General features: G+C 48.1%; 1 protein-coding gene across 4 annotated transcripts in view; it reads right to left on the minus strand.

Moving 5' to 3' along the window:
- Window positions 1–3,599, minus strand: part of LRRC7 (leucine rich repeat containing 7) — a 525,647-nt gene extending 522,048 nt beyond the window's left edge. For all 4 annotated transcript variants that reach the window (XM_077450492.1, XM_077450494.1, XM_077450490.1 and 1 more), the window contains exon 1: window positions 3,189–3,599. In XM_077450492.1, the coding sequence (XP_077306618.1) occupies window positions 3,189–3,213 (25 nt within the window). In that variant the 5' untranslated portion in view covers window positions 3,214–3,599. The remainder of the gene's footprint in view (window positions 1–3,188) is intronic.
- Between the last annotated feature and the right edge of the window lie 9,721 nt (window positions 3,600–13,320).

Below are 13,320 nucleotides of genomic sequence, written 5' to 3' on the forward strand. Positions count from 1 at the left end.
ACCTGTCCGTAAGAGGATAATTCTTCCCAATGACCACAAGGGTAAGGAGCATTCTTCCCCCGGACCATCATATCAATGTATCACAAGTTGTAGACATATTCATTTTTAGCAGGGGCTCCCGGAGACCAGAAAGTAATTTCAAGGGTTCCAGCGCATATTCAGCACCAGTTGGTGGACAGCTGCTATCCCAAGCATGCCATCCCAGACTTTCTAGAGGCAGAAGACACTTTACATCACCAGCCAACTAGAGCAGGGTTTCTCAGCCAGGGTTCCATGGAACACTAATGCCGCGTACATACGACTGGACTTTTCGAGGGACTAGGTCCGACGGTCTTCCCAACGGACTTTCGGCGGAGTTCCGATGGACTTTTCCAAATGAACGGGATTGGCCACCCACAATCACACCAAAGTCTGATGGATTCAAATGTGATGACGTACGACCGGACTAGAATAAGGAAGTTCATAGCTAGTAGCCAATAGCTGCCCTAGCGTCAGTTTTCATCTGTCGGACTAGCATACACACGAGCGGATTTTTCGTTAGGAACTGGGTCCGGCGGAGTTCCGGTGAAAAAATTTGAAACATGTTCTATTTCTAAAGTCCGTCAGATTTTTGAACAGCAAAGGTCCGATGGAGCCCACACACGATCAAATTGTTTGACGGATTCACTCTGTCGGACCTTTGCTGTTGAAAAGTCCGGTCATGTGCATAAGGTTCCTCCAGAGGTTGCTAGGGGTTCCTGGAGCAATAAGCAATTTCTGCCTCTCAGATAAGTTCCCCACTGACACCATTGGTCATTTTAGCAATCTGTAAGGAAGTAATTCTTCCCAATGACCTCAAGTGTAAGCAGCAGTCTTCCCAGTGATTATTACACTAAGGCCCCTTTCACACTGGGGCGGTGCGGCCGTCGGCAGTAAAACGCCGCTATTTTTAGCGGCGCTTTACCGTCGTTTTAGGGGTGGTCTGCGGGCGCTAGCGGGGTGGTTTTAACCCCCCCCCTAGCGGCCGAAAAAGGATTAAAACCCGCTATGCTGGCGGTATTGCCGTGCTGTCCCATTGATTTCAATGGGTAGGAGCGGTTTAGGAGCGGTGAATACACCGCTCCTTCACCACTCCAAAGATGTGGCTAGCAGGACTTTTTTCACCGTCCTGCCAGCGCACCGCTCCAGTGTGAAAGCCATCCGGCTTTCACACTGGAGTGAAAGGGGCCGGTTTTTATAGGCGCTACACAGGTGCTGTTTTTAGCACTGTAACGCCTGAAAACCACCCCAGTGTGAAAGGGGCCGAATGTATCATGAGATGTAGATATAGTAATTATTAGCAGGGGTTCCCTGAGACCAGAAAGTTATTTCAAGGGTTCCTCTGTGTTGAAAATGTTTACATCCTGAACTAGAGAGATTCTTAAAGCACCAAGTGGATCAAAGTCCAAAGGGAAGGATTACCAAACTTAAACTCCTAAGATGGCGGCACGCAGACTGAAGAGTGCACCCTCTTGGATTCCCCTGGCTCCCAAGGCATTAGACCCCACAGGTATGGAAAATGAACTGCCCACAGTACATAGCCTGAAATTCTTTTTTTTTAAAGTGTAGAATCCGTTTAACACAGAATAACCATATAGCCAACGCATCATATTTAGCACCAGCTGGTGGACAGCTCCTATCCCAAGCATGCCATCTCAGACTTTCTACTGCAGGGTTTCTCAATCAGGGTACCATGGAACTCTAGGGTTCCTCCAGAGGTCGCTATGGGTTCCTAGAGCGATGAGCAGTTTCTGCCTCCCGGATAAGTTCCCACTGACATCACTGACCTTTTAAGCTATCTGTATGGGGTAATTCTTCCCAATGACCATAAGCATAAGGAGCATTCTCTCCACTGACCAGCATACTAATGTACTGGATCATAAGTTGTAGATATAGTAGTTATTAGCAAGAGTTCCCTGAGATCAGAAAGTAATTTCAAGGGTTCCTCTGTGTTGAAAAGGTTGAAAAAGGCTTATGTAGCCAATGCATCACGTTCGGCACTGGCTGGTGGACAGCTTCTATCCCAGGCATGCCATCTCAGACTTTCTAGAGATGTTTTACATCACCAGCCAACTAGAGAGATTTTTCAGCACTAAGTGTATCAAAGTCCAAAGTGGAAGATTACCCAGCTTTGACTTCTAAGATGGCGGCATGCAGACTGAAGAGCGCACTCTCACGGATTCACCCAGCTCCCAAGGCATCAGACCCCGCAGGTATGGAAAATGAACTGCCCACAGTACGTGGTCTGAAATTGTTTTTTAAAAAGTGTAGCATCCCTTTAACACAGAATGACCATGTAGCCAATGCATCATATTCAGCACCGGCAAGCGGACAGCTCCTATCCCAAGCATGCCCATCGCAGTAGACTTTCTAGAGGCAGAAGAGACTTTACATCACCAGCCAAACCTGCAGCCTGTGAACTGCCCAGATACAGTGCTGATGGGAGACACATTGGATTATCAAACAGAATCAGACACAAAGGCTTGATATGCCATGATACTGGCAGTCTAGAGGAGAATCCAGCAATAAAAAAAATATATAAAAGAAATAAGAAAAGACAGTAGCAGCACAGGGCATACGGTGGCACCTCTCCAGCACTTTTGGAAAATAAAATAGCAATGGCACAGGAAATAACAGTTACAGGATCACCCTAGCAACATAGAAAATGAAGGCTATAGAGTGCTGATGATGTATATAACCCACTTGCTACAATCACAGAACTAGCCCAAAAAAAAAATATGACAGTTGTGGTGGAGAACATCTTCAGAAATCTTCTAGAAGAATGCAATTGTCTTATTGTAGCATGCAATCACACATCATTGCATAGAGTGTGCAGTCCATAGGTGAAGCAAGATGTGGCAACAATGCATAAGATCCAGTTACTGTGCAGAAATCTTCTCCAATCATGCAAGGACAGTCCTGGGCATGGAGTGCCAGGCTACACACACATCTCATCCTCCTATAGGTTAACCCCTTGTGTCCAGGAGAAAGGCTTCAGCACTGCAATGGGTCCCCCCCTCCCAGCCCTGACCCCCTGGACACCCCCCACCCAAGCCCTGACCCTCTGGACCCCCCCCCCCCCCCCAAGTCCTGATCCCCTGCACACCCCCCTCCACCAAGACCTGACCCCCTGCACAACCACCCCCCCACCAATGCCCATTTATACTCACATTGGAGAGATGATAGGTTGCCCATTAGTGCCCAGCACAGGTCTGCTATTCCTTAGTGGTCTTGCAGGGAGGGACGGATCAGTGAGATGGCAGCAGCACAGGGTCCAGGGGGGGGGCAGCAGGGGCAGTCTACAGGGTGTCCTTCAGGCTGGCCCCCATAAGGCAGAGACGTGGGTCAGGCTGCAGAGACATGACAGCAGTTATAAGGAGAGCAGAGGGGATCTGTGTGCTGAGAGTGGGGGGGTCATCTTCTGCCACCTCCATCCAGGTGCCTGGGCACGGCTCTGCTGCATGGAAGGAGGAGGGTGCTGGAGGTGGGTGGGGGATCTCTGCCAGTCTCAGCCCGGGCAGCGGTGGTGGCAGCAGCGGCAGAGGCAGCGGCAAGCTCCCGCCGGGGCTCTCTGAGCGATCGGAGCCTGTGCAGCCCCTTCCGCCACCCCCACACACCGTGACGTCACGGATCCCACCTCCCCCTCGCACACACCTAGGGGGCTTCTATGATGGGGGGCTTCATCAGCTGTGCCGCATCCCCGGCACTCTGCACTCTCCACCTCCGCTGACCGGAGAGCCTGACATCGGGGGAGGATGCGGGGGGGACCGAACGGGGGGCAGAGCACAGGGCACCTACTAAATAGGGGGGAGAATCAGGGCACCCAGTGGGGGGGGGGGGGGTCAGCACAGGGCACCCACTGAATGGGGGGGTCAGAGAACAGGGAACCCACTGAATAGGGGGGTCAGAGCACAGGGCACCCACTGAATGGGGGGGTCAGGGCACCTACTGAAAAGGGGGGGTCAGAGCACAGGGCACCCACTGATTGGGGGGGTCAGAGCACAGGGAACCCACTGAATGGGGGGGAGGGTCAGAGCACCCAGTGAATGGGGGGGCCAGGGCACCCAATGGGGAGGGGCTTCAGGGCACCCACTGAATGGGTAGGCCAGAGCACAGGGCACCGACTAAATGGGGGGTCAGGGCACCCACTGAATAGGGAAGGAGGGTCAGGGCACCCAGTGCATGGGGGGGCAGGGGGTGGTGGGGTCAGGGCACCCACTGAAAGGGGGGGAGGGTCAGAGCACAGGGCACCCACTAAATGGGGGGGGGTCAGAGCAAAGGGCACCCACTGAATAGGGGGGGTCAGAGCACAGGGCAGCCACTGAAAAGGGGGAGTCAGAGCACAGGGCACCCACTGAATAGGGGAGGGGGTCAGGGCACCCAGTGAATGGGGGGGCCAGGGCACCCACTGGGGAGGAGGGGTCAGGGCATCCACTGAATGGGGGGCGGTCAGAGCACAGGGAACCCACTGAATGGGGGGGATCAGGGCACCCACTGAATAGGGGAAGGGGGGTCGGGGCACCCAGTGAATGGGGGGGTCAGATCACAAGGCACTTACTGAATAGGGGAGGAGGGTCAGAGCACTGGGCACCCACTGAATAGGGGGGTGGTTAGGGCTCCCACTGAATGATGGAGGTTGGTCAGGGCACCCACTGAATAGGGGGGTGTCAGAGCACAGGGAACCCCCTGAATAGGGGGGAGGGTCAGGGCACCCACTGGGGAGGGGGGTCAGGCACCCACTGAATGGGGGGGGTCAGAGCACAGGGCATCCACTGAATGGGGGGGGGGTCAGGGCACCCAGTGAATGGGGGTCAGGGCACAGGGAACCCACTGAATGGGGGGGTCAGGGCCCCCACTGAATAGGGGGGTCAGGGCACCCACTGAATAGGGGGGTCAGGACACCCACTGAATAGGGTAGGGTCAGAGCACAGGGCACCCACTGAATAGGGGGGGTCAGGACACCCACTGAATGGGGGGGTCATAGCACAGGGCACCCACTGAATGGGGGGGTAGAGCACAGGGCACCAACTGAATGGGGGGGTCAGAGCACAGGGAACCCACTGAATGGGGGGGTGTCAGGGCACCCACTGAATAATGGGGGGTCAGAGCACAGGGCACCAAGTGAATGGGGGGTCAGAGCACAGGGAACCCACTGAATGGGGGGGTGTCAGGGCACCCACTGAATAGGGGGGGCAGAGCACAGGGCACCCACTGAATAGGGGAGGGGGTCAGAGCACACGGCACCCACTGAATGGGGGTGGGGGTCAAAGCACAGGGAACCCACTGAATAGGGGGGGGGGATCAGCAAGGGGCTCCCTCTATACACTTTATCTCTTCTCTCTAGTATGTAATATATAAATGTATTGAATCTTTTTCTCTCATATATACTGTATGCATGTGATATTTATTATTATACAGTATATACAGTATCTCACAAAAGTGAGTACACCCCTCACATTTTTATAAATATTTTCTTCTATCTTTTCATGTGACAACACTGAAGAAATGGCACTTGTCTACAATGTAAAGTAGTGAGTGTACAGCTTGTATAACAGTGTAAATTTGCTGTCCTCTCAAAATAACTCAACACACAGCCATTAATGTCTAAACCGCTGGCAACAAAAGTGAGTACACCCCTAAGTGAAAATATCCAAATTGGGCCAAAAGTGTCAATATTCTGTGTGGCCGCCATTATTTTCCAGCACTGCCTTAACCCTCTTGGGCATGGAGGTCACCAGAGCTTCACAGGTTGCCACCGGAGTCCTCTTCCCCTCCTCCATGATGACATCACAGAGCTGGTGGATGTTAGAGACCTTGCGCTCCTCCACCTTCTATCTGAGGATGCCCCACAGATGCTCAATAGGGTTTAGGTCTGGAGACATGCTTGGCCAGTCCATCACCTTTACCCTCAGCTTCTTTAGCAAGGCAGTGGTCGTCTTGGAGGTGTTTGAGGTCGTTATCATGTTGGAATACTGCCCTGTGGCCCAGTCTCTGAAGGGAGGGGATCATGCTCTGCTTCAGTATGTCACAGTACATGTTGGCATTCATGGTCCCCTCTATGAACTGTAGCTCCCCAGTCCCAGCAGCACTCATGCAGCCCCAGACCATGACACTCCCACCACCATGCTTGACTGTAGGCAAGACAAACTTGTCTTTGTACTCCTCACCTGGTTGCTGCCACACACGCCTGACACCATCTGAACCAAATAAGTTTATCTTGGTCTCATCAGACCACAGGACATGGTTCCAGTAATCTATGTCCTTAGTCTGCTTGTCTTCAGCAAACTGCGGGCTTTCTTGTGCACCATATTTAGAAGAGGCTTCCTTCTGGGATGACAGCCATCCAGACCAATTTGATGCAGTGTGCGGCGTATGGTCTGAGCACTGACAGGCTGACCCCCCACCCCTTCAACCTCTGCAGCACTCATACGTCTATTTCCCAAAGACAACCACTGGGTATGAAGCTGTGCATGTGCACTCACCTTCTTTGGTCAACCATGGCGAGGCCTGTTCTGAGTGGAACTTGTCCTGTTAAACCGCTGTATGGTCTTGGCCACTGCGCTGCAGCTCAGTCTCAGGGCCTTGGCAATCTTCTTATAGCCTAGGCCACCTGCTCCCCATTCACACCTGAGACCTTGTTACACTAACAAGTCACATGACACCTAGGTGGGAAAATTGCTAATTGGGCCCAATTTGGGCCTTCAGAAGTAACCTAATTAGAAAATAGAGTGCACCTCTGTGTAATTGAATCTCAATATAAATACAGCTGTTCTGTAAAGCCCTCAGAGATTTTTTGGAGAACCTTAATGAACACACCAGACAAGTCAGGGATAAATTTGTGGAGAAGTTTAACCACTTCCTGCCCAACGACGTCATATGACGTCGACTTTGAGTGGGGATATCTGAATGATGCCTGCAGCTACAGGCATCATTCAGATATTGTTTTTAGAGCCGGCGATTCCCTGCACTGTAAGAACAATCATAGTGGCTGTTTATCTGCTTGATCATTCTTACAGGCAGCGGGAGGGGATGTCTCCCGCCGCCCTCCGGTGCTTCTCCCAGCTCACCCATATGATTGGCAAGAGGGAGAAGGAATTGGCCCATGCCATAAGTTTACCATGGTGACATGGATTGTATTATGACATCCAAAGAATTCAATGTTGTTCTCATCTGACCAGACTATATTCTCCCAGTATTTCACAGGATTGCCTAAATGTTGTGCAGCAAACTTTAAAGGAGCTTCAACATGCTTTTTTTTATAGCAATGGAGTCTTGCGTGGTGAGCGTGCATACAGACCATGGTGGGTGAGTACATTACTTATTGTTTTCTCTGAAACAATTGTACCTGCTAATTCCAGGTCTTTCTGAAGCTCTCCACAAGTGGTTCTTGGACAACTCTTATGATAATTCTTTTCACTCCTCTGTCAGAAATCTTGCGAGGAGCACCTGGTCGGGGCCAGTTTATGGTGAAATTATGTTCTTTCCACTTCTGGATTATGGCCCCAACAGTGCTCACTGGAACATTCAGAAGTTTAGAAATCCTTTTGTAACCAATGCCATCAGTATGTTTTGCAACAATAAGGTTGTGAAGGTCTTGAGAGAGCTTTTTGCATTTACTCATCATGAGATGGGTCTTGTGTGGCTACCCATGTGAAAAGGGCCTTTTAGGGCTCTTTTATATAGGCAGGAAGGATGTGGTAAAAACAGGCATGCCGACCTGCTGTTTTACCTCCCCCTGCTGCGCTCTGAATCTTAACATTACAGCCTGACAGGGCTGCACACATGCCACAGATACAATGCTTTGCTGCTTCACTGTGGAATTTTTTACTCAGCCTTCATGTATGACAGGCGGCGCTGTTTGTCAAACTCACTCACTGAAATCAGTAGGGCTGCAATCTACTCGCGATGCAACGCATGGCTCACAGTTGTGGCGCAGTCCAATGTAAAATTCACAGCGCTTAACTTTTTCCACATTTTATTATATTACAGCCTTATACATAGTTACATAGTAGGTGAGGTTGAAAAAAGACACAAGTCCATCAAGTCCAACCTATGTGTGTGATTATGGGGGTTATTTACAAAAGGCAAATCCACTTTACACTGCAAGTGCACTTGGAAGTGCAGTCGCTGTAGATCCGAGGGGGACATGCGAGGAAAATAAAAAACAGCATTTTAGCTTGCACATGATTGGATGATAAAATCAGCAGAGCTTCCCCTCATTTCAGATCTACCCCTTAGATTTAGAGAGACTGCACTTCCAAGCACACTTGCAGTGCAAAGTGGATTTTCCTTCAGTAAATAACCCCTTATATGTCAGTATTACATTGTATATCCATGTATGTTGCGGCCCTTCAGGTGCTTATCTAATAGTTTCTTGAAACTATCAATGCCCCCCGCTGAGACCACCACCTGTGGAAGGGAATTCCACATCTTTGCCGCTCTTAATGCCGCGTACACACGATCGTAATTTCCGGCCAGAAAAAGACACATGAGAGCTTTTCAATCGGAAAATGCGACCGTGTGTACGCTCCATCGGCATTTAGCTGTCCGAATTTCCGCCAGCCAAAAATTGATAGCATGTTCTAATATTTCCCAACGGAAAAACTTTCTATCGGTAATTCTGATCGTGTGTATGCAATTCCGTCATGCCAAAAATCACGCATGCTCAGATTCAACTACGAGACAGAAGCTATTGGCTACTTGCTATTGAACTTCATTTCCTAGTCCTGTCGTACGTGTTGTACGTCACCGCGTTCTAAATGATCAGAATTTGGTGTGACCGTGTGTAGGCAAGACAGCTTGAGCAAAATTCAGTCGGGAAAACCATCAGAGCTTTTTCCGATGAGAATTCCGATCGTGTGTACACGCCATTGCCCTCTACATAGTTTAAGGTTAAACCTATTTTCTTCTAATTTTAATGAGTGGCCACGTGTCTTATTAAACTCCCTTCTGCAAAAAAGTTTTATCCCTATTGTGGGGTCACCAGTACGGTATTTGTATATTGAAATCACATCCCCTCTCAAGCGTCTCTTCTGCAGAGAGAATAAGTTCAGTGCTCACAACCTTTCCTCATAACTGATATCCTCCAGACCCTTTATTAGCTTTGTTGTCCTTCTTTGTACTCACTCCATTTCCAGTACATCCCTCCTGAGGCCTGGTGCCAGGACCGTCTTTAAGGCAGGGCAAAAGGGGCAGCTGCCCTGGGCCCTGTCATTGTTGTGGGGCCCAAAACAGCTGCCTCATACTTGCCAACTATCAGGTTTAAATTCCCTTGTCCCTTTCAAGTTTTATTCCTGTGCTGTGTCCCGATATCTCAGTGTGAAGAGCTGGTACTAATGCTGCCCAGCTCTGCCCTATTGTTGTGTACAGATGACTCACCTGCAGACCCTGTGTTTACATGTAAATAACCGGCATTCGTATGTAAATAGCGGCGACAATACTAAACAAATAGCTGCGGCCGGCGGCATTTATATGTAAATAAAGGTGGCATTCCTATGTATATCATGCTCCCCTGCTGTGAGGAGGTGATGTGCTGTAACTTCTAGCAACTAATCAGTGATCCGTAATGTGTGCTGTAACCTCTAGCAACCAGTCAGTAAGCAGTAATGATATGCTGTAACCTCTGGCAACCAATCGCAATAGCTGCCTGATCTGATACAGAAAACTGATTTTAAGTCTAGCTGCTATTTATTGTATGTCTCAGAGCAGGGAAATTGCATGGGGGGGGGGGGGGGGGCCCAAGAAAACATTTGCCCAGGGTCCAATCTATATTAAAGACGGCCCTGCCTGGTGCCCAGAACTAGACAGCATACTTATTCCAAAATAGATTAAATTCATTATTTTCCTCATGATTCTACAATACCCCATGACAGTTTGAAAGAAGTTTGAAATCTTTGCAAGTTTATTAAAAATGAAAAAAACATTTGCATGAGTATTCACAGCCTTTGCCATGACACTCAAAACTGAGCCAAAAAGTCCAAGGAATTGTCTGTAGACCTCTGAGACGGGGTTGTATGGAGGCACAGATCTGGGGAAGGGTACAGAAAAATGTCTGCAGCATTGAAGGTCTCAATGAGCACAGTGGCCTCCATCATCTGTAAATGGAAGAAGCTTGGAACCACCAGGACTCTTCCTGGAGTGGGCCGCCCCAACCAAACTGAGCGATTGGAGGAGAAGGGCCTTAGTCAGGGAGGTGACCAAGAACCCGATGGTCACTCAAGCATTTCTCTGTGCACAGAGGAGAACTTTCCAGAAGAACAACCATCTCTTCAGCACTCCACCAATCAGGCCTGTATGGTAGAGTGGCCAGACAGAAAGCACTCCTTAGTAAAAGGCACATGACAGCCCGCCTGGAGTTTGCCAACATGCACCTGAAGGACTCTCAGACCATGAGAAACAAAACTCTCTGATCTGATGAAATAAAGATTGAACTCTTTGGCCTGAATGGCAAGCCTTATATCTGGAGGAAACCAGGCACCACCGATCCCCTGGCCAATACCATCCCTACAGTGAAGCATGGTGGTGGCAGCATCATGCTGTGGGGATATTTTTCAGTGGCAAGAACTGGGAGACTAGTCAGGATTGAGGGAAAGATCAATGCAGCAATGTACAGAGACATTCTTGATGAAAACCTGCTCCAGAGAGCTCTGGACCTCAGACTGGGGTGAAGGTTCATCTTCAAACAGGACAACAGCTCTAAGCACACAGCCAAGATAACAAATGAGTGACTACGGGACAACTCTGTGAATGTCCTTGAGTGGCCCAGCCAGAGTCCAGGTATGATTCCGATTGAACATCTCTGGAGAGATCCAAAAAATGGCTTTGCACCGACGCTCCCCATCCAACCTAATGGCGCTTGAGAGGTGGTGCAAAGAAGAATGGGAGAAACTGCCCAAAAATAGGTGTGCCCAGCTTGTAGCATCATACTCAAAAAGACTTGAGGCTGTAATTGGTGCCAAAGGTGCTTCAACAAAGTATTGAGCAAAGGCTGTGAATACTTATGAACATGGGATTTTTTTTGTTTTTTATTTTTAATAAATTTGCAAATATTTCAAACAAACGTCTTTCATGTTGTCATTATGGGGTATTATTTGTAGAATTTTGAGAAAAATAATCAATTTTATCCATTTTGGAATAAGGCTGTAACATAACAAAATGTGGAAAAATGATGTGATGCTGATGGAGTTATTGCAAACAAATTTTCAAAGGCTTTTTTTTTCTAGTGATATCAAGAATAATATTATTATGCTTGTTATTTTTTTTTATTTGGGCAAGTTACCACAACACCATTATCCCGTAGTTTTTAAGATCAAAGATATCAAAGATACAACTATGTTGGTGTCCCTTGTTAATTTTGCACAACACATAGCCAAGTATTATTCTACACAATTTTTTTATTGTGCATAAAAACCTATTCCCTGCCATTTTTACATTGATCAGTGCATTTTTATAGCACTGATCAATGTAATGTCACTGGTCCCCAAAAAGTCTCACATAGGCCCCTTTCACACTGGGCGGTTTTCAGGCGCTACATCGCTAAAAATAGCGCCTGTATAGCGCCTGAAAAAACCGGCCCCTTTCACTCCAGTGTGAAAGTCGGAGGGCTTTCACACTGGATCAGTGCGCTAGCAGGACGGTGAAAAAAGTCCTGCTAGCCGCAACTTTGGAGTAGTGAAAGGAGCAGTGAATATACCGCTCCTAAACCGCTCCTACCCATTGAAATCAATGGGACAGCGCGACTATACCGCCGGCAAAGCACCGTGATCAAGGGCTTAACTGGGGTAGACACGATCGGACATTCCGACAACAAAATCCCATGTTTTTTATCCCGAAGGATGTTGGCTCAAACTTGTCTTGCATACACACGGTCACGCAAAGTTGGCCAGAAATTCCAAACGCCAAGAACGCGGTGACATACAACACGTACGACAAGCCGAGAAAAATTAAGTTCAATAGCCAGTGCTGCTCTTCTGCTTGATTTCGAGCATGCGTGGTACTTTGTGCATCGGAATTGTGTACACACGATCGGAATTTGCGCGAACGGATTTTGTTGTCGGAAAATTTGAGAACCAGATCTTGAAGAAATTCCAATGGAAACTGTCCGATGGAGCCTACACACGGTCGGAATTTCTCCGATCGCTCATTTTCCATTGGAAAGTCCGACCGCGTGTGCAAAGGAATTAGAAAAAGAGAACTATGTGTTTTTCCATGACCTGCAAAATTCTTTGACCTGTCTGTAAGTGCGGACCTCTTTTCTTCTATCTTGAGGTGGGCATTGAAAGCAGTAACTGACCTTCAAAGAGATATTTGCACCATGCTTTCTTTAAGGCAAAGGCCGACACCCACGGCCAGAGCCACAACGATCCTTTTGATGTGACTGACCACAAGGCAATCCTTGTTATGGATCTAATGATGTCTATGGCCACCTCGGCCATGAATCTGGAGGTTAGTTTTATGTCTCTCACAGCAGTAAATATTTCAGCTTTAGTGAGATCATCCAATACGGGGCGGCTGAACTGGGAGATGCCGTTGTAAACAGCATCTCCCCATTCTACCTAGCAACAAGTGACGCTGATCTCTGCTCCATGTGATTGGAGCAAAGATCAGTGTTCACTAAAAGAAAGCCCAGCCCCCCCCCCCCCCTCCCCAGTTAGTAACACACCACTAGGAACACTTAACCCCTACACTGCCACCCACTGGTTAACCCCTTCACTGCCAGTGTAATTTACACAGGAATCACTGCATTTTGTATAGCACTGATCACTGTATAAACGACAATGGTCCCAAAAATGTGTCAAAAATGTCCAATGTGTCCGCCATAATGTCGCAGTCACAAAAAGCTATAACTTTTGCGCAAACCAATCAATAATCGGTTATTGTGATTTTTTTTTTTATATATATTTTTGGGGGATATTTATTATAACAAAAAGTAAAAAATAAGGCGTTTTTTTTCAAAATTGTCGCTCTATTTTTGTTTATAGCGCAAAAAATAAAAACTGCAGGGGTCATCAAATACCACCAAAAGAAAGCTCTATTTGTGGGGAAAAAAAGGACGTCAATTACGTTTGAGAGCAACGTCGCACGACTGTGTAATTGTCAGTTAAAGCGACGCAGTGCCGAATCGCAAAAAGTGGTCTGGTCTTTGGCCAGCAAAATGGTCCGGGGCTGAAGTGGTTAATGAATACCGTTTCGTAAATGTGAAATTCAACACACTTCCATTTAATCTGTGAAAAGAAAAGTTGCTCACTACCTCTTCAAATGTTTTAAGAATTTCTTCTTCTTTTGAGGTTCTTCAGTCAGAAG

This window comes from Lithobates pipiens, unplaced genomic scaffold (assembly GCF_037356315.1).
Source record: "Lithobates pipiens isolate NorthernLeopardFrog02 unplaced genomic scaffold, aLitPip1_a1.2 Scaffold_23, whole genome shotgun sequence".
In the NCBI taxonomy this organism is placed as follows: domain Eukaryota; kingdom Metazoa; phylum Chordata; class Amphibia; order Anura; family Ranidae; genus Lithobates; species Lithobates pipiens.